Source organism: Schistocerca cancellata, chromosome 3 (genome assembly GCF_023864275.1).
Source record: "Schistocerca cancellata isolate TAMUIC-IGC-003103 chromosome 3, iqSchCanc2.1, whole genome shotgun sequence".
In the NCBI taxonomy this organism is placed as follows: Eukaryota; Metazoa; Arthropoda; class Insecta; order Orthoptera; family Acrididae; genus Schistocerca; species Schistocerca cancellata.
The window spans coordinates 513,067,494-513,090,462 of record NC_064628.1 but is presented as its reverse complement, the minus strand read 5'-3'; the positions used below and the strand labels follow the sequence as shown (position 1 = coordinate 513,090,462).

Genomic DNA, 22,969 nt, shown 5'->3' with positions numbered 1-22,969 from the left:
ATGGCCTAGGTCCTCGGCTGATCTATTTTAACACCACCCACAGGAACCAAATGTCCAAGAAAGGAAATCTCTTTGACAACCTTGAATTCTAACTCCCTACCGACGTGGCTGCTTCCCCACTCGTAAGTTACTCAAACTAATTTGTAAGCTAATCATTTTGCTATGCAGTTGCCTGATAACGGGTTGAAATTTGGATTTGTTAGTGACCGAGACTAGGTCCTCTGTCCTTCATAGCCAGTGCAAAATTTGGGCCTGCATTCAATAAATCCGATGATACAAAGAAACACTTATCTTTTAAAAGGTTCTAGCTTTCCTCGAGTTTGGACAGGGAAGCGGTGCAGTGCTGCATGGCAACACTTAGATGTCCAAATAGCTCCACTGTTAACCTGCATCGGAACACCTGTCCCCGCCCGCAGTCCCGCTGGTAACTCAGAAACATTCCTATCATCTGGAAGGTTTTGCATCTTAAATCATACTGAAGCTGTTCCTTTCTCAAACACCCAACTCCAATCACAACTCGAGGCTTCATTCGGAAGGCAATGGATCTACAACACTGGGAGAGGGGGGGACGGGGAGGGGGAGGGGGGGGGGAAGGGTGTCTTGCCTAGTCACAACAATCATTTGTGCAATGAAAACTTTTACAAACGATGTACAAATCCCCTACACTCAAAGACAACAATGCTCTTGCTACCAAAATAGTACAGAGCTACTGTGTGAGTTTTTCTAGGAGGGGTAAGACTAGGCCCAAGGAAGGGTTGAACATTATTTGTGACTGAAATATTTATATGACATTTTGTGCGTAAAGGATCATCAAACCAATTACAAAAAATTGACTTGCAAGTTTTCAACAGTTAATTTATAAAACGGTTAAGAACAACAACAATCTCAAGAGAATTTCATAAATATGCATGTCCCCAAGACTTTAGTACACAGTCACACCGACCCACATTACACTATTAAAAACATAGGAAACCCAAAATACTGTAAATGGCTATGAAAATAGCTATGTTCAAAGACAACAAGTAAGCTTTACATTTAAGTATCACAGTTATGGAAGTCAATAATTTTAGCAACACACATTGCAGAATCAGGGAAATTTGTTGGAGTACCTTGAGAATGAATTGCGTCTCACTAAGTTTCACTTCCTATAATGAGATACCATGTAATTATTATAAAATCTAAATTTTTAGTACAAGGTTGTGTGACAGAAGAGCCATGCAAAAATTTTATGCAATACCTATGCTTCAACCCAACAGGCACAACATGAAGGATCTATGTGACAAACAATTTAACAGTTCAGTTTATCGTATTTTCTATTTGATTTACAGTTTGCTTGGTATTACAATAGTCACCAAAGAAATGAAAAATTAATAAAACAATGACCTTAACATTTACATTCAGTTCCCCAAAAGATCACAGACACACACACACACAGATATATTCATTTCAAAAAGTACATGATTAAAAAAGAAAGCCAAGACAGGTACAGTGTTGTGTCAAGAATCCCCCACCCCATGCCCCCCCCCCCCCCCACTCCCACCGCCCTTTCCACTGCTACCTCAGAACTGTTGATCAAGTGGCGGCGCAACCCACAGCCTCAGAGCCCAACCAACTCCACCCAGGTTGTTACTTAGTGTAAATCAGATATAGATACTCCCGGATAGTCATGACAATTCTGCACATGGTGCTAGTAACTGCTAGTATTACCCACAACTGGGGCTTAAGCAAACAAGAAGGTTGAGCCAGTAGTTTTTAGAGATCTAATTGCTATAAAGGCAGGTAAGGCACATAAGCATACAGCAACATGCTGGGGGAGATAATAGAAAGGAACGCTTTGCAAACCTCACGCTCTCCCCAAATTCACTCAGCAGAAGTAAGGCAAATCACCATAGTTCTAAGATGTCACACTTGCATCTTAACCAAGGCATCACAATCTCGGACTTCCACAAACATTAATTCTGGGAATGTAAAAGTGGGGTTTTACTATATATTCTTCTCTTAGCAGCCTTCTTACTAACTGTCAGTTCCCCAGCCCCCTTCTCCCTTATCATCCTGTCTAGCTCCTCCCTGTTTGTTTTCTAACTGTACCTGTAGGGCACAAATATGCTGCTGCACCTCCATTAACTTAGTTTCGCTACATATCGTGCAATTCCAGGAGAGGATCTCCATAAAATGCCCACTGTATTCCCCCCTAAGAAAACACTTCCCATAAATCTCACACCTTAACCCACTACTTGTGAACCTACAACAGAGCTCACACTGCTCACACAGGTAAACCTTTTACAGTTGTTGAGCCATAGCCTTCTCCAGAAAACAAAACACACACACACACACACACACACACACACACACACACACACACACACATATTCACAGAAGCAAGCATATTTTACACACACATTCCGGCTGTAATGGCCGGAGACAGTGGTCATGTGTGCGTAAGGTATGCTTAATTGTGTGAATGTGCATGTGTATTCTTTTCTGAAGGTCATTTCTTGTGCCTGCCTGCAACTCAGTGTGTCATCTTTGCAGTGACTAGCTATCTGTCCTTTTCACAATATTTTAAATGAGTGTTTCACCTGTCCACTGGTAGACGCAGCGAACATTTAATACTGCACAGTAAATGAACTTTCTGAAAGTTTCTTCTACAGGTATTTCACAAGAAATATGGTTAAAAATTACCAAAAATGATAACTCACTATAATGCACAAACAAATTTAACATTACTTAGCTTTCACATTTGCACCAGCTGCCAGCTGCCCACCACGAAATGTAAATGCAGCTGAGAAACTTTGGTGAGTGACGCACTAGCAAAGACAGACACATATAACAGACCACTCAAAGCAATAACAGTACAAGGTAGTCAAAGGGGAATGTAAATCCATTAATAAAGTACTTTTAGAGAAAATATTGCCATAAACAATTATTTAAAAAAAAAATAGTTGGATCTAAAACTATTTATTCTCATTTAGATACATTAATATGAAGAATAAACTCTGAAGTGTCCACATTTGTTGGTATTCAGGAAAGATTAAAAAAATATTTCACTGCACTTAGAATTGTTTGTTGGTATACTCCCTCTCCATATTTTTTCTAATGATAACTCTACTATCCTTACCACATTATTATAATTGAGAATGTCATGTCACAGCTGTAGACTCATCTGTAATTAGTGATGGATTATACATAAAATACTTTCTCATCCTTGAAATGAATTTATATTTTGATCTTGAAACTTTTTTCACAGGCCATTGCCATCAACAAACAGAATGATTTGTATGAAGACTTGTACCGTTGTTATTGTTCATTGGCATCACTTCTAGTTCGTCAGAATAACCGATCAAGAGCCCTCACATTACTTAATCTGGCTCTTGATATTGCTGATCGTTTACCAGACAAAGCATTGCTCAGCTGTGATGCACTTCTTTCTAAAGCTGAGGTAAGTAGATTCATAGGAGCAGACAGTGAGTATAAATTAATTACACAAAAGTGAAGAGCTATTTTGTGTTTATTTTGCAGTTATAAATGCAGTGTATCACATAGTGAAATTCAGAGAAATGGGAAATTATAATATTTGTGCTGGTAGCCCTAGGAGATTTTTAACCCTGTGTGCTGTTGCCATCAAAGCTTTTACAAAACTGTGATGATAAATGATAAAGGCAACAGTATTGTGTTTTAGAACAAATGTGATTATGTGGATAAAGTTAATGTTTTCCTGAATACCACAGGCTTCCAAGTCCTTCCTAAAGACCCTACAAAATTATTCAAAAAGGATGTAAAATATGCAATCATTTCGTGCAAAAGCATATTCTTGAGTTTGAAGCAAAACTGTTAACTAGCATGAACCCCGTGCCTCCTAGAGTGTATGGGCTTCCTAAACTGCATAAACAAGATGTCCCTATTCGTCCAGTTATATCATCATTCACTGCTCATCTTACAAATTAGCTAGTGAACTGGATGTCCTAATTAAGAGCAAGACTAAATTCAAACCAAAGCATGGTATTTCAAATTCTGTGGACCCAGTAAATAAATTAAAAGGTATATCTGTCTCACACAGTGATAAAGTAGTATCCTTTGATGTCTGCAGTTTGTTTTCCAACATACCAGTGGTGGAATGCATTGATATTCTGACAGAGCTGATGACTAGTCTTATGTCAATCCTGTGGAATTGAATGAATTGAGACTGGCCACACAGACATGCTTGGCACAGAACTATTTCCAGTGCCAAGGGACTCTATATAAACAATTAGATGGTTTAGCTATGGGTTCCCCTCTTAGTCCACTGTTGGCTGATATATTTATGGACAATTTTGAACAAAATTTTCTAAAAACAGAACTGTAGAGTGCAAATATCAAATACTGGTTTAGATATGTAGATGATGTCCTGTGTATGTGGACTGGTACCACAAGACAACTCAACACACTTTTGAAAAACCTAAACAGTCAATATAAAAATATTCAGTTCACAATGGAGATTGGTAACAAATCCATAAACTTCTTAGATCTCACCATTGATTTCAGTACACGCACACATTACTTCAAAATTTATAGAAAAACTACAACTACAGACACGGTAATACCTTCTTGCTCACAACACTCCAGAGTTCACAAACATGTGCTTTCCACTCAGTGGTACACCATCTCATATCTATCCTCGGGCCCCGAAATGATTTTAAAGCAGAGTTAGATACAATAAAACTTATTGCCACAGCCAGTGGCTACAGTCCAATTCTTATTGACCCATTTTGCACAGGAAACAAAAATGGGAAATTATACCCCTCCTCTATGCCCCACCTGCTACCCCATCCACTGTCTGCAAGAAATGGTGTGCACTACCATTTCTAGGTGAGGTATCACAGACTGTCGCCAAAGCACTCAGAGCCCGCAAGTACAGGCTTTCCTACTATGTTAGGAACACAACAGCCCAGTGTGTTTTTAATGGCAAAGATAAGTTGCAGAATTCTGACTCTGCATTTGCTGAGCATGTTCTGAGTGAGGCTCACAACTACCAGCCAGTGCCCCATGCACTTCACTTAGCAAACAAAGGCCATAAACTCAACCTGCTGGAAGCCCTAGAAATTAACAAACATCTTGCTCACAGTCCAGATCTAATGCTAAATGATCAGACACAGCTTAACACTTGCGCTCTCCTAAACTTTATATAATCATCTCTGTTTTTCATTACTTCCCGCACTGTTTGTTCCTTCATATTCCCATTTTCCTGTATACATTAAGTTTTTGTTTTATCGAAGTTGTCTATGTATTCCATATAGACTGTAGTTTCAATAGTTAAAGCTAAATTTAACTGGTACTTATATTACTGCCCATGTTTAACACCTCTTGTAGTTGTCTCATCAAATGTTGTTCATAGTTTACTTTGTTCATTTATTTAATGCAAACTGTTGCATAGCCACTGTTTTTAATGCAATGTTAATGTTAAAATGCAGTACCACCACACTCTCAAAGATTGCATTTTACTGTATGTTCCCTCAAACACCTCCATTTTCCTGCATTTATTTATTTCTGTTTATCTTATTGATATTGCGTAAGTTCCTTGTGTATCCTGTAGCTAAATTGATAATTGTTTCCTCTTTTAATTGGTTCATGTATCACTCTCCATGTTTTATACCTTCTCATGTAGCCTTGTCAAGTACTAATTTTATTTTATTTTATTAGTTTTGTTTATTAATAGAACCTGTTATGTAGGCGTGCTGTTCCTGTTTTGTGTTCAAGTTTTTCCTGTCTATTCCATTTTTATTTATTTACTGTTCAATTTTTTACTTTTTCATTGGATTACCATCACTCAGTCAAAGATGTTACTTACTGTATGTTTCTGCTTCAGTCTAGACGTGTTATTTCTCTTCCGATGTTGTTTGCAAACATTGTAACTCAGTAAATGGCTGAAGATGGCCTTGTAAACCAAAAACCGGTTAACAAAAATAAAAGTAATATTGTAGAACAAAAGCAAACTGGTGCTTTTCATTTATTATAATGTTGTTCTACCAAGAACCGACGGAAGATTCTGTTAACATAAAACAGTGATGGTTTGGCAGCTGCACGTAGAGAATTTTGACCCTAATATTATCATCCATAAACATTGCAGGTCATCCAGGAAGTGACCCAATGATCACTTAAGGTGGTGACAGTTCTGAGAATAGATTCTTGAAAAGGTAAATGATGACCATGAGTTTGTTAACAGCCTGTGGATGTCGGACAAAGCCCATTCCCTTCCTAATGGATTCATTAATGAACACAATTTTCGTGATTGAAAATCCTACTGATCTACACCAACATCCATTGCAAAGCAATAAAGTTGCCTGTGGTGTGAGGTGTCAACATACTGCATAGTAGCCCTTTGCAACTGTAGTCACATTGGATTGGTATGTGTCCACGATTAAAACCTTCGCTGGATTTGTGATTACCTCTCAGAGAGGTCACAGTTCATAGTGATAGTTGGTAAATCATTGAGTAGAACAGAAGTGATATCTGGCATTCCGCAAGGTAGTGTCATAGGCCCTCTGCTGTCCCTGCTTTACATAAATGATCTAGGTGATAATCTGAGCAGCCCCCTTAGATTGTTAGCAGATGATGCTATAATTTACCATCTACTAAAATCATCAGATAATCAATTTCAATTACAAAATGATCTAAAGAGAATTTCTGTATGGTGCAAAAAGTGGCAATTGGTACTAAACAAAGGAAAGTGTGAGGTCATCCACATGAGTACTAAAAGAAATACGATTAATTTTGGGTATACGATAAATTGCACAAATCTAATCAGATTTAGATCAGGGCTTCACAACATACGTGCTCACGGAGCAAACTGTGAGCAGCAAGGCGCGAGCACGGAGCAGTGCGAGCACACGACCCCCACTACCGGACCAGAGCGGAGAGTGGGGAGAGTCACGTGGCGCACACAACAGCTGCCACCAGTCAATCTAAATCCGCGGCCACCTGGAGGGATATCACTCACGAATTATTACCGCGACAAATGAAACAAATAAAGGAGAATGTACACGTGCCACATAATTTTATTAGCTTAGTGTATGCCTCTACATTTGTATTAATTTGTTAACTATTACACAATAAATGGTGTCACTGAAGTGTGGGGTTCTCGGTTATCTTGTACTTTTTGCCCTTTACAATTGCGTCTATGTTCGGAGTAATTGTTCTTGTACATTGTTGGTGCAGCGTGCAGTTTAAATTTCGATCATACAATGCGTTTCTCAGGCGCGTCTTGTTACATTTCATTGCAGAGAACAGTTGTTCACAAACATACGTGGAACCGATCATTGATATTATTGTAGCCGCCAGTTTGTGCAAACAAGGAAATCTATCCTGAGGGAAGCCTCTGTAGAATTCCAAGATGTTTTTCCTGTTCTGAAATTTGTCCCTGTATTCTCTGTCACACTGCAGGTCAATAATTTCTAGTAGCAGCTCAGGATGAATCTCTTCAATATTCGCTGAATATGGAGAGGAGAACAGATCAAAATCACTGTCTAATGCTGTCAGATCTTGAAAGTGTTGATCAAATTCTTCCTTAAGGGCATGTGAATAACGTTCACAGTCTTTGTAAACATCTTGCATGGATGATAATGTAGGAAAATGAGCTAGATTTCCTGTTTCCAGCTGACTCACCCAAAGTGTCAATTTCATTTTAAAAGCTCGTATTCGATCTATGAAATGAGTAATTAGCAGATCTTTACCTTGTAGTGAAATGTTCAAAGCATTCAGATGGCTAATTAAATCTGCTAAGAACGCGAGATCACATTTCCACGAAGGCTCTTTCAATTCAGGAACATGCATATTATTTATTTCCATGAACATATTTATCTCATCTAATAGGCAAAAAAATTGATTTAATAATTCGCCACGACTAAGCCAGCGGACCTCGCTGTAATAAGGCAGGCTACCATACTGGCTTTCTGCATACTCGAGGAAGCTTTTAAATTGCCTGTGTTGTAACCCATGCTTCCTTATATAATTGGTTGTACGAAAAACAACACTCATCACGTTTTTTAGAGTGATACTCTTTTGCACATAAGTTTTCCTGGTGGATCAGCCAGTGAACGCCCCTTGTTTCATTCGGCACGGTCAGTTTTTGCATTTTCTCCTTCAACAGCGCGGCAAAACCTGATTTTTTTTCCCTGTCATCGCTGGTGCACCGTCTGTAGACACTGAAACTAAAGAATTCCATGACAATCCTATATTTTCAACACTTTATTCAACACTACTTAAAATATCACCTCTGGTTGTAGTGTTCTTCATGGCTACTACATCGAGGAGCTCCTCCCTCACCTGAAGATCTCTATTAACACCTCTAATAAATATGGTAAGCTGCGCTGTTCCTGTGATATCAACACTTTCGTCCAGAGATAGAGAATATGCCATAAAATCTTTAAGGATATTTGCAAGCTGGCTCTGGACGTCGTCTGCCATGTCCTGTATGCGACACATAATGGTCATGTTAGATAATGGCACAATCCGAAACTGTTCAACTTGAGATGGACACAAATGTTCCGTGGCAACTACCAAACATTCTTTTATTAAATCGCCATCAGTGATGGGGAGCAGGGATTTTGCTAAAAGCAAAGCAATTTTGTAACTCACTCTGAGAGCTGCCTCAGTTGATTTTTCTTCGTCGTCCAGATCTTCTTCGGATAGCTTCCTTTTAAGTTTAATAACTTCCTGTGCACGATCTGGTCCATCACATTTTCCACTTCTGTAGTCTTTCGCATGGTACGACATATAATGTCACTGCAAATTAAATTTCCTAAAAGAATTCAGCGTTTTGTGACATACTAAACATTTTGCAACACTATCTTTTTCTGTAAACAGATACTATTCCTCCCAATGGGGGTTGAACTGCGAAAGCATGGTTGGGGTTACACAACGGCGACTTGACATGATTCTTAACCAGCGAAGTGACTGTTAGAGCTGATCGTAGTACTTTAAATGTTACACAGTCGGCGCGAATTCAGTAGGCACGCTGCGGCCCTATCCAAACGTGCGCGCGCGTTTCCCCTGCCTCCCTACTCCGCGACCTTGCACCTGCTCGCGAGCACGTGCCTGAGCAGACGCGAGTACTTGCGCTCAAAACCGGCCAGTTGTTAAGCCCTGGTTTAGATGTTCCTTTTTCCCACGCACTATTCGAGAGCGGAATGGTAGAAAAGTAGTGTGAAAATGGTTTGATGAACCCTCTGCCAGGCACTTAAGTGTGAATTGCAGAGTAACCATGTAAATGTAGATTCTAAAAAATTACAGATATATCCACAAATAGTTGACAACAATTCGTCTCAGCAATACGTACAATGTCATTACAGTTCGAGTGTCAATGGCTGCTGTATAATAATTGTTTGGCAACTGTATAATGTCGAGAAACGATTACAGTGTCATGGTCTCCTCGATCCCATGATCTATCAGCAAGTGATTTAGTTTTGTGTGGTCACCTTAAAAGCAAATTGTATTGTTGATAACCTGCTGTGACAGAAGAATTGAAAGCTATGTTCTGAGAAGCAGTTGCCAAAATTCCTGTTTAATGTTACTTCAAACCACACACAATTTATGTATGAGACTGCAGAAATGTTTGCGCAAAATTGGAGCTCGCTGGCAAGATGTTGTGTTAGAGAAATAAATTATGGTTTCCTTACTTTTAAATGACATAAATTTAATGAAAACATTCTTTCATAATAGTATTTATTTTCTCAATTCCTGTTTTTGTTAATGACCCTGTACGATTTTTACAATCCTTGAAGAACTTTGTCTGCATTTCGAAAGTAGTATATATTTTTTTGGTGTAACATTAGCTTTGTAGTTTTCTGTAGGCAGTATAAGAATTTCACCTCCTGAAGTTTAAGTACTAGTCAGCCATTCTGTCTCATAATTTAATTAAAAGTTTTCTCAAGTGAGTTTTCCTTTTGTTTATTACTTTCTCATTCTGTGAACTATCTGTTGCAACTTTCAACAGTTTCTTCTCATCATATTTTTCTCTAACCATCTAAAGAAAAGGCTTTTCATACTTAATAGATGGTCAGCCTTATGAGATTCGCTATTTAGAAATTATTTAGAGTTGATGCAGTGACAGAATCTTGCAAATGTTAGGGTTGGTGATGGGATAGTTGACTAGTTGTATCAATGGATTGGTCAATCTTGAACTTCCTGGCAGATTAAAACTGCATGCTGGACTCAGACTTGAACTTGGGACCTTTGCCTTTGGCAGGCAAGTGCTCTACCGGCCGAGCTATCCAAGTGTGACTCACGACCTGTCCTCATACCTTTACTTCCGCCAGTATTTCATCTCTTACTTTCCAAACTTCACAGAAGCTCTATTGCATATCTTGCAGAACTTGGATTCCTGGAAGAAATGGTATTGCAGAGAGGTGGATCAGCCACTGTTTTGGGAATTGTTTCCGTGCTGAATTTTCACTGTGCAGTGGAGTGTGCACTGATTTGAAACTGTCTGGCAGATTAAATCTGTGTGCTGGACCGGGACTTGAGACCATTGCTTTTTTCAGGCAAGTGCTCTACTGAATGACCTATCCAAGCATGGTCGTGTTGCAAGAATTCTCCGTTGGCATCCCCTTGTGCCAGTCCGCCCAAGAAATAGCTTATGTTGCACTTCTCCACAACAGTTGCACCATCCTGGAAGGGCATATCATACTCTGCTCCCTTTGGCTTTGCTGCAGCTCTTTTGCCATAAACACATAGCACTCTTATCTGGTACAACTAGCAGAATATTCTTTGTCCTAGTATGTACAAAAATAACTGCACACCAAAACCATTTGAGTGTCAAAATTTCTTCAGTGCTGCAGTGTGCCTGCAATTACTTACTTCCTCTCCCAATATTTCATCTAAACCTACAACCCGAAAATACCCATTGCTATACATCTTTTACACTATATCCATACAACAACATAGACAAACACTATCTCCTGTCATCCGAATTTCATTGAAAAAAAAATTACTATGCTAACAACTCACTAATCAGTTCAAATAAACAACCCACTTTATATCCCCAATTAACTGTTAACACACCACAAGAATGAAGTTCTTCTTGTAAACTAACATTGTTATTGTCCTCTGTCAACACCTGACTCAGTTAGCAATTATACAGTGGTATAGCCACCCTAATGCTTCAAGTTACTGTCTCACAACATACGTATACTGTACTTATTAATAAATCAAAAATTCTACATCATTTGTACATCAATCACTTTATATATTCTCATTACTGTGATACATGATATGTCATATATTTAAAAAATGCACCTTACAAAACCCCCAAAAGTTTTTAATACATTACTCTTTCCATGACTGCACCACTATTATGATGCTCTTTGTGGCTGTCTCCGCTGGTGATGTTACCTAAAATAGGAAAGCCTCAATCTCTCTACCTTCTTCTTTATATCAGCTTAACTGCACATTGTAAAGTGTAAGAAAATGTATGTGTATATTGCACAGGAGTGGCCTACTAAACTTGTGGTGGTATCTTCCTCTACTTATCTCCTCCCCTTTTTTGGGACCGACATTGGTAATGATGATAAAGATTCTGGTGTGTCTGGGAAGGCTCTAATACGCCCAACATAGACAACTGTTGTTCATGTCAGAAGTTGCAGTTTGACATTCACTCGCAAGGTGGTCTTGATTACTTTCTATGGACTTTGATAACAAGTGAAGAATTTTTTCGTTTTTTTCTTCAAGATGTAATGGTTCGTTAACATCACCCATTGCTCTACAAGGTACTTAGGTAACTTAACATTCCATTGCCCTGTTCATTCCTGCTGTTCCAGGGTCTCTGTATTTGTTTCGTGAAGTTCTTGTGAAATTCCGAACCGATTCCATTTTCCCCTATTTTAGACTTCACTACTTTGAATGGTAATGGCATTTTCTGGCCATAAACTGCCTCATACGGTACTAGACTTTATTTCTCGTGAACCTAAAAATTACAAGCCACCAACATGTGGCAATCATTATGATGATGACTCTTGATATAATGACTTAACGTCTTCACTATTCTCTGATGAACCCTTTTTTTTCCCCTCCCATTTGTGTGTGGATGTAACCTCGTCTCCAGTTTTCAAGTTCATATTAAATGATAAAGTTGCTTTATTAACTCTGACATGAAGTTAGTGCTATGATGTTTAATTAATGTCTCTAGACCACTAAACTTCAACAACCCTGTGCCCTGGACCACTGTGTAGGTTGCTAATTTGGAATAGCCACGATTTCCATGGAGTGCGAATAGTGGTCTAGTACATAGTGCCTCCTTGCTGGCATTTGCCCAAAAAGACAAAAGATGTCCAAACCGATCATTCCAAATGGTTTACAGGCTTCAGGTGATATCTGCAGTAGAATATGCTGATGTCTCAGTTAAGTAAATTGTGTGAATATGGTACACAGTTCTTTACATATTGTACTGCATCTCGCTTATTCATTTGCCACCAATATTATTTGGTTATACTTTGTTCCATAGTTGTTTGATCCCCATGTCCTGCCAACACATGATCATTCATCTGTCTCACTTCTTCAGCCTGCAACGCTGCAAGACCCACAACACAAGGTTGGAATATTGTTTGCTTACCTAATGCTGCATTGTGCACAACAAATCATGGCTGAATTGCAAATAGCTTACAGTCTTCCTCTGTTTTCTGCCACTTTTCAGTGGTAGAACATACCTATTGCAATGCGTTAACTTTCTGACTTAAGCCATCTGCATTACCATATTTTTCGTGTGGTTGACAGATTATGTCAAAATCAAACCTACTGCCCAATATTTTAACCTGCTTGGTGGGACTTCCAAACCTAATAGTCATTTTAATTGTGCATAGTCAGTTATCACTTTAAATTTCCTACCGTATAAATAATACCGAAATTATGCTATGCCATATATGAGGCTCAACATTTTCTGCTTCTGCTTTATTCAACTGACATGAAGCATAGGCAGCCAGATGTTCCGCTTTGTTCCTTTCTTGGTGCAGTGCACATCCGATCGCTTGATTATATGTGCAACAAGGCATAATAATTTGGTAAAACGAACACCGGTTCAGTTGTTAATAATTCTTCCAATTAACTGAAAGCATCCTTGTAATCCGGTAGGCAATAAATATTCACTCCTTTACACAGTAGGTGAGTGAAAGGTTGCGCTATTTCTACAAATTGTGGACAAACTTTCTATAGTAATATGCTGGGTGTATCTTCTTTTCCTTATTCAGTGTCAGGGTCAGTCTGGACTCCCTCACAATTACTCACATGCCCTAAATATTGTATTTACTGTAGTGTAAAGTGATAGTTCTTTCTACTGATTGTTACATACGCTGCAAGCTACTGCTTAAACACCTGTCTTAACTGTAGCACATTGTTCCATGTCCTTCACAAAGACAGTTATGTCATCCAAATATTCTATAGAGTGCTTTGACTGTAATCCTCACAAAGCTCTGTCCAACAGATGCTGAAATGTTACTGCTGCATTCTTTAATCCAAATGACATCTGTTGGTATTGGTAGTATGCTGAAGGAACTAGAAATGTTTTGGCCAATCCTCTGGTGCGACTTCTAGCTGATGATTTGGGACCAGATAAGTATCTGTAATTGTATGAATATTAAGATACTGTAACCACAACAAAACTGATTGGCTTTATTGTCATCTGTACTCTTTTTGAAGCAATTGTTACTGGTGCTCCCTAAAAACTATTACTTACTTCAGTAATACTGTTTCGTAATTTTTATTAGTGAACTCTTCCATCAGCAGTAGTGATGATGTGGTATTCTGTACAGTTTATGATACACAGACAGTTCATTCCCAGTTGGGCTTTCATGCTATCACCAGTATCACTGGTAAAGACCCATTTCCTCAAACTCTGCGAGCAACTGCTCCCTTGCTGACTTACCTGTTCCTTCCATGTGTCTCACCTCTCCCTGCAATGCAGCTAACCTGGCGGCTTGCTTATGCTTTACTCTATTCAAATCATCTTTCCCTAAACTATGCAGATTGGTGACTGTCAACACTTTAGAGAAGTCCGTGTCCTTGGTTCCAAAATTACCTGCTCACCTACAAATTCCTGTATGCACACCACACTACTGTGAACAAAACACCGTGCTTTATCTAGTTCCTCATTTTAGTTTAGTGGCTGAACTATATACAAAACAGTTAACAGCAAAGCACCTATACTCACCTGTAGTAGTTTCACTGTACCATGCTGTACTTTTCCCATAAATGAATCCTTATGGGCCTTGCACACAGTCGTATAGGTTCCCCTTTCTGGAGAGATGAACCTTGTGTCAGTGTGGAGCTGTGGTAGTTTCTCTCAGATGGAATGATGTCCCACAGAGTTTAATTATATGCCATATAGGTTCAATTTTAGCATGATGTTCATGTAAGAAGTCTGACCTTAAGATCACATAGTAACCGTTGCCTGCAAGAGGCAAAACTCCCATATACCCCCAGAAATGTTTCCCCACTGCCCGAAAATACAGCACCGTTGACCCTAGCGAGTGCATGTCACTTCCACATGTTACAAATAATCTACATCATAGTGGGCACAACTTCCTTTTCCCCATGTGAGGTTCTCAAACACCTGCGAACCTATGTCCAATAAAGATTTATGTTTGTTTCCATCCACTAAGAAAACAAAGCAAAATTCTGCCTCTGCACACATATTAGTTGTGCTAAATTTTACTGGGAGCACTGCTTGTTGAAGCCCCCATTACTGTTTAACAGTGGCTTACTATTTCCATTCCGCGTCTCTTTAAAATGCCTCTTATTAGACTTCTGTCTGCAGTTTTGTTCTTGGTGCCCCCTTTGTCCACATCTCCTCAACATGACCAACAGAATTCTCACCGAATGTGGCTTGACCACCAACAGTGGTAACACTTGATTCGCACAAAAAATTCTCAGTTTACAGTTTTATGTGTGAGTATGATTTTAATGTATAGTATCTGTTTTCAACAACTTCAAACAGTTCACTTTTTTCTGTAGGATATAGCCAAGTTCATAGATAAAATTTCGTAATTGATTACAAGCCCATTTTCTGTGCATTACTAAAAATGTTATGCAAAATGTTGGCAGTGCTCCTAATGTGCATTTTACTGTACATAACTTCAGAAATTTACCGTTCAATTGTCACTATGATTGATGTTGTTATTGCTATAACGGTTCGTGTATCCTATAATCAGCATGCCAATCAGGCAAAATCACAGTGAGCATTGAAGCAATTATCCCAATGATGCTCCAGCTTGAAGATACCCATTGGGTAAAATGCTGTGTCCTGCTGCATGAAGAAGTTCATAACTGCCTGCTGCACATCCTTGTCCAACATGAATCATCAACCCTTCAAGGCCCTTTCTAAGGGACCAAAGGCATGATAAACACATGGGAAGAGATTCACATTATAGGGCACGTGCTTGAGTGTGTCCCACTTGAGTTGGCATAACTTCTGCGTTACGAGTTTGAGATGTGGGGATGTGCATTATCTTGAAGCAGCACGGAACTTGGTGCACCATTCCACAACAATGATTTTCGACACACTTGCTGCCCATAGTCTTCATTCTCCGGTGGATGTCTACCAGTGTGTGTCTTTCAGCAGCTGAGAAAAGAATAACAGCATATTGATCCTGTTTGGACACATTTGGTAATAATGTTGTCATAGTTGATTTACATATCTGCATTTACAGCATGCGTATCTGAGGCATGAATCCCACATTGATACCTTGCCTTCATGTCAGTGCTTATATACCAGCATCTGAATCGCACTATGTTACATATACGCTGCAGTAACATCCTCACATTGAAATTTTTTGATCACCCCTTATATTTCTTTCCAAGTTTTTACAGAAAATTTGATTGGGAGTAAGGCTTAGCTGACATTCTCTGATGCGTCACTGCAAATACGGACACATTCACCCTTATACCATGGCTGGTTATGATTAGGTTGATTATGAACATTTCTGTGGTGCTTCTGCTAATACAACGTACTTTCATCAATACACTAAAATTGACTGATGCTGTTGGAAAGGATTGAGGATGAAGAGGATTTCTGTGCTATCTGCCACAAAACAAATATTTACATTATGTAAGCACCACAGCTTATGCTATCACTTGAACCATTACACTGGATAGATTGAAGTTAAGCACATGATTCATTAGTCTTAGACAAGCACAGTGTTAATAATTGAACTTTATTACAGTTTTGTTTTCTGTCTTGGATGATATATATGATTTAAGTTGTAGTTTTGTTTTGGCTGTCCTACTGTGGAGTTTTCATTTTCACAAGGAATCCAAGCATGAAAATCTAGAGTTCCAGGATGTTGGGCAACAGTTGCTGCATCTTGATTGACACAAGAACAAATACAACCTCTGGAGGTGCAAGAACATGAGGTTAGGCATCTCTGGGCTCACCAATGAGTTTATGGTGGCTTATTTGTGAGTGTGCACAAGCATGGAAGTTGTTTATGTAGAGTCTTCAGATGTGGTCAATTGTGAACCCCCCCCGTCATAGAAACCAAGTAATGTACCGAAATCATCGTCTACACGTTGGAAGAATTTTGAACAGTAATTTGCATGCAAGGAAAGTCGTCCAAGATTGAAGTGGCATGATTTTATTACTATGATTCAATAACACAGGTTAATTTAAAAAGAAAGAGTAGATTTCAGTTGTTTATTACAGACAAATTGTGAAAAATAGAAACACATTGTGCGTGTCACTAAATAGAGGAAGGTCAAAGCTGTGACAAAGCCACACTTGTTTGTAGCAACATGCAGACTGTATCACAAGAGAAATCATTTTGTGTGTTGGAATTTATGCGAAGTCAGTCCATTTTTCAAGTGCAACAAGCATTCTGCCATCAATTCAACTAGAAGCTGCCTCTACGCAAGCGAATTTATGACTGGCATAAATAATTCTGGGAAGCTGGTTGCATATGCAAAGGGAAGAGCATTTATTGGCCACGCACTTCTGATGAAAATGTCAACCATATTGGTGGTGTGTTCCCATGGAGCCCTTTGGAAGTCCACAAGATGGGCAGGCCATGAACTTGAACTTTCTAAAACAATGCCTATATATGGAGCTTTACAAGCTGCAGCTACTGCAGCAGTTGTGCCCTGATGGCCATAACCGGAGGTATGAATTAAGCATTTCAGTTCACGAGGATATACCAGAGGACACTTGTTCCAAATGACTCATGTTTTTGGATGAATTAACTTTTCATCTGTTGGGGAAAATAAACTGCCATAATGTAAGAATTTTGCGAGTCACAAAATCCTGGTGTTCTCGTCGAACATGAAAGAGACTTGCCGAAACTGAATGTGTTTTGTGCTGTTTCTGTTCACAGAGTTTATGGATCCTTCTTTTTTGTGGAGGTAACTGTGACAGAATTCTATCTGGACATGCTGCAAAGTTTGTTGTTTACTCAACTTCACGAAGATTCCAGTGATTTCACATTTATGCATGGCAGCCCCCCTCCACTTTGACCTTGAGGTGCAGCATTATCTTAACATCACCATCCCATAACGTTGGATTGGAAGAGATGGACAAGATTTCGTTAATTATTTTTGGCCGCCTAAGTCACCAGACCTCACACCTTGCAATGTTTTCTGTGGAGGCACATAAAAGACAGAATCTTTGTCCCACCTGTGGCAGCTACTCTTCAGGATCTGAGCTTTTTATTGGAAGCTGTTGATTCAATAAACAGGGACCTACTGATTCTTGTGTTGAATGAAATGGTGGACTACTGTTTCGATGTTTCTCTAGCAACACATGGAACTCATATTGAGTGTATGGTGGAGCTAATGTTGTGTGTATGACATAGTGTTTGGGTGAATGTAAAATTTTGACCCGCCATCTGTCCAGTGACATGCACAGTGTGTTTCTGTCTTTCACAGTTTCTTTTTGAATCATCCTGCATCTTTTGACAAAGGACATAATAAAATAATGGTGATGTAGAGTAGAATGGTGATGTGAGTAGAAACTGGTGAGAGTGTTCTCCATGTCACACAAAGTCCCATCATGTTCTGATGCTCGTCTGGGACACTTTTGATTAAGCTTTACACCAGTTCATCTAAACCCCTTCACTAGATATCTGTTATTGGTATTTTGTGATGGCTCTTTGCACATCTTTGGTATTATAACGTATATTTAAAGTATTTTTAATTGCCTTAACACTGGTGTGTAACATATGAAGATTGATTTGGAAGACATTATTACACTTAATTTATAATGTTAGTATTTGACTACTATGGATTAAACATGACTGAATAGTGTGAAAAAATTGGAATTACAAAAAAATTGTTGATTCCAGGTTTACTTCAGTCAAAGTGATTTTCAAGCAGCAAAACAGACTTTGGTGAAAGCTTACAAAATGCATTCTCCTAATGAAAGTGATCAAAAGAATGTTGAGCGGTTGTTGAAAATAGGTGAGCTTCACTACAATTGATACTCTTCCTCTGAAGACTGTGTTCTATAAAAATGCTATGTGTACTTTATTGGTGTAGATAATCAAAATGGAAAATGAAGTCATTTACATTATTTTAGATTCCATTATTTCATCTGAGTTAACATTTTTCCCTGTCTTTTCCATTAGCAATTGCTTTGTGCCGGACAGAAGAAAAACTTCGTGTATTAGAAGAAACTGATTTTGTAAACAGAAAGAAATTGTATGAGATAATGGGTGATGGATCAGTAGCAGTGAAAAACTTCGATGGGGCACTAATCTATTATCAGAAGATGTTGCAGGTAACAAATCATTTTTCTTATGACAATTGCATAATCAAATATAAAAGTCTTAACTTTGAAGTGAAACAATTACTTCCGAACAATCAATGAATGAAAGGAACAGGAAAAATCTGAGCTCACTCTGCACAATTTGCAACACATCACAGTTTCATCAAAGCAGAATATTGCAATACACATTATCCATAAATGTGTGCAGACAGAATTTTTTCATGTCTCAACCACACCACACCTATACATTGTTTCAATTCAGACTGAACTTGTCCAAGCATGTACTCTGTTGGAACTGCTCTTGTGAGCTGCCGCTACACAAGCCAGCTCAAAAATCTTTTGAAATTCTCTTGAATAACAATCCATACGTCAGTTGTTTCATAAATTTAGAAGTTAATCATTTTTTATGTACTTTAAAAATAATGCTTTGTGATAATCTTTCTCCTCACACCTCATAGTTTACTATTATAGTTTCTGTGAATGTATGTATTAATTGTAGTATATTTTGGCAGTCACCTAAATATGACCTTGAAAACCTGGTTCCTTGCCTGTGTGTTATCTAAATGTTAACAAGTGGTCTGTCCCGGCACAGTGTCCAATACATCTTTGCGTCCTGCCTCCATAAAAATGATTCTGTGATCAAAGAACATAAATACATGTGATGTGATCAGAAATGTCAAACATTCTCCCTTGACAAATACTTTTCCAGTTTGTAAGTTTCCAAACCGAATAGCTTCTGTTTGGTCGGATGGAAAAAAAAGCACCATGCTGAAGTTCCTTTGGACTTCAGGATCACTTTTATGTTTGATTGTGGGGCAGACCTCACCAGACTGTGTCCAGAGATTGAGTATTGTGTGGTGTTCAACATTCATGTAGGCTCAAATATCAGGTCACCATGTTAGTTAACAAATATTCAGTATATCTATTTCACAGCATTTTGTGGTAACTAGATGAGACATAAGGAAGAATGTATTACTTTACCTTTTTCAAATGTGAAAATCATATATTTTGAGTCACACACAAATGCAATATAACAAGCTCTGATTGTTTCAAAAGGTTCTTCCCATCGAGCTGCTGAAGGATATGAAGTATGAGGTGTAGTAGTAAAGTTGTAGTTACCATCTTCAAAAATAAAGTTGGATAATTAGTTTTTTATCTGCTCTAAAACACATCTGCATTCCTACGTATTGAAATTTCCACACCACAGTACTGCAGCCCTTGTTTAGACGAGCCAAAACAAAATGGTCCAGTCCACAGATAAAGTGGAGAATCATGCGATAATTCATTTTTGGCCGTACCTAAAATGTTGCATCTGTGTTGGTCCAATCTGGGTGACTTCTTTAGTCTACTTCAAAATTCAGTTGTCCCCTAGGGATACTCTTGATTTGATTGTGTGGTCCACTGTATGAGCTAAAAGGAATGTTTCTTGGCCACAGCTTCTCAGTGGCCATTCATGCGGACAGACAGCTTGTTGGTTGTCATGCCCACATAGAATGCAGCACTTAGAATGCAGCACTTTGGTTGCAGCTTAGCTTGTAGATCATGTGTGTGGTTTCACATGTAGCTTAGCCAGTGATGGGATAGATGATGCTTGTGACCAGACTGTAGCAGGTGGTGGTGGGAGGGCGTATGAGACAAGTCATGCAACTACGTCTATTACAAGGATGTGAGCTGTGAGCCATGAGGCAATGGGTTGGCAGCAGGGTTTTGTTCCAGGATGGACGAAGATATTGTGTAGGTTTGATGGGCGGCGGAATACTGCTGTGGGAGGGGTGTGAAGGATTGTGGGTGGAACTCCCTTCATTTCAGTGCACGGCGTGAGGTATTTGATACCCTGGTGGAGAATGTATTAATTAAGAAGTATCTAAAGTAAATAATTGTTAGGATTTGTCCTGTGGAGAATGTGATTCAGTTACTCCAGTCCTGGATGGTACTGAGTCACAAGGGGGATGCTCCTCTGTGGCTGTATTGTGGTACTTTAAGAGATGTCTGTTTTTTTACAAGGTCTGTGAAGACTTCAGTGAGGCCCTTGGTATATTTTGAGAGGGTCTGCTCGTTACTACAGATGCGGCAGCCATGGGGTACTAGCCTGTATGGAAGGGATTTCTGGGTGTGGAATGGGTGGCAACTGTTGAAGTGGAGGTATTGCTGGTGGTTGGTAGGTTTAATATGGACAGAGGTACTGATGTAGCCATCTACGAGGTGAGGTCAACGTTGAGGAAAGTGGCTTGTTGGGTTGAGAAGTACCACGTGAAGTGAATGGGTGAGAGGGTGTTGAGGTTTTGAAAGATGGTGGATACGGTGTCCTCACCCTCAATCCAGATCATGTCATCAGTGAATCTGAGCCAGGTCATGGGTTTGAGATTCTGTGTTTTTTGAAAGGATTCCTCTAGATGTCCACGTTTCAGAAGGATTCCTCTAGATGACCCATGAGTAGGTTGGCATAGGATGGTGCTATGTGGGTGCCCACAGCCGTCCGAAATTTGTGTGTAAGTAATGCCTTCAAAGGAGAAGTAATTGTGGGTGAGGATATAGTTGGTTATGGCTACTGGAATCGATCGGGCAGTGGGAAAGCTAGTGTTAAATATTGATAGTGCCGCGGACGTTACGGATGTTAGTGTAAATGGAGGTGGCATCAATAGTGACAAGCAGGGCGCCATGTGGTAAGGAACAGGAACTGTGGAGAGTTGGTGTAAGAAATGGGTGGTATCTTTTATATAGGGTGGTAGGTTGCTGGTAACAGGCTGAAGGTGTTGGTCTATGAGGACAGAGATTCTCTCAGTGTGAGCACAGCCTAACTGGCCACAATGGGGTGTCTTGGGTATTGGGTTTACAGACATTAGGAAGCATGTAGAAGGTACAATAATGGTTCAAATGGCTCTGAGCACTATGGGACTTAACAGCTATGGTCATCAGTCCCCTAGATCTTAGAACTACTTAAACCTAACTAACCTAAGGACATCATACAACACCCAGTCATCATGAGGTGTAGAAGGTACAAGTGTGGGGAATGGTAGGGTTGAGGAGAGAGATGGACCTCAAGGAGAGGTTCTGGGATGGGCCCAAAGATTTGAGGAGAGACTGGAGATACTGCTGGATTTCTGAAATGAGGTCACTGTGGCAGGGTTTGTAGGTGGATGAATCTGACAGCTGGCAGTCCTTCTCCCAGGTAATGTCTGCAGTTCAAAACAGACAGTGGTGTAGCCTTTGTCAGCAGGTAGGATTATAAGGTTGGGATCAATTTTTAGGTGGTGGGTTGCGGTTCTTTCTGTGGATGTAAGGTTAGTTTGCATGTTGAGGGATTTTGGGAATGATGATGAGGCAAGGTTCAAGGTTTAGAAATTCTGGAAAGTTTACAGGGGGTCAGTGGAAGTGGATCGTGGTTGGATGGAAGATTGAGTGAGTCAGGCAGGGTTCAACATTGGTCTTTGGTTGATTGTGATTGGTGGTGTTGGTGGTGAAAAAGTGTTTCGCCTGTAGGGACCAGGAGAAAGAGAGGGTTTTTAACAAGTCCTGCATGATTGGATTTGGGAGTGGGGCAAAAGGTGAGGCCTTTGGAAAGGACTGATACTTGGGTGGGGCTAAGGCATTTGGGGGAAAGGTTGATTAGTGTTTTTCAGGTCTGATTAGGTTCTGCATTCGTTATGGTGGTGGGAGGAAGTTTTTGAAGGTGGAGTAAATTTAGTGGGTCTGCAAGACAGGGTTTGTCAGCTATCAGGGGATGTGGGGGAAGTTTGAAGGTGGTTGTAGAGGTAGCGGATAATGGTAGTCCAAGGTGGGAGTAGGAAGTGAAAGGGGTGGAGAGCTTTTTGAGGTGGTGTTGTGCATGTTCCCTAGTTCCTGGAGGGAAAGAGTTTCAGTGTGTGTTAAGAGATCCAGGAATTTGAAATTGCATATCAGGAGAATTTTATGCCTGGAGAGAAGGTATTGCAAGGAGGTTTGGATCTTCTTGACATGGTTTTTGCAGAACTGTGTCGGTGAGGGCTAAGGATTGGTGGGGTTTGAACAGATGGAGGTCATTGTGGAAGCAAGGGTTTCAACTGGAGATAATTAATTATATCGTAAGGCCATTTGAGGGGATTCCATCAGCCAAACAACAATGCAGGAGCAGTAGGTGGGACTGGGTCCCCCCTGGGGATAAGGAAAATTTTCTATATTGACGCAGTTGGAAGGAGCAAGGATCCCTTGTGGTCCAAAAAAAAACCACAAAAAATACACCCAAACACATGGCAAAAGTCATGAAACGGATGAAGCAGA

At 39.6% G+C, this 22,969-nt stretch overlaps 1 protein-coding gene across 2 annotated transcripts in view; it reads left to right on the top strand.

Annotated features, from left to right (window-relative positions):
- The window catches only part of LOC126175311 (tonsoku-like protein), a 259,997-nt gene that overhangs the window by 41,545 nt on the left and 195,483 nt on the right, over nt 1-22,969 (top strand). For both annotated transcript variants that reach the window (XM_049922019.1, XM_049922017.1), the window contains exons 7-9: nt 3,248-3,439; nt 18,291-18,405; nt 18,573-18,724. In XM_049922019.1, the coding sequence (XP_049777976.1) occupies nt 3,248-3,439; nt 18,291-18,405; nt 18,573-18,724 (459 nt within the window). The remainder of the gene's footprint in view (nt 1-3,247; nt 3,440-18,290; nt 18,406-18,572; nt 18,725-22,969) is intronic.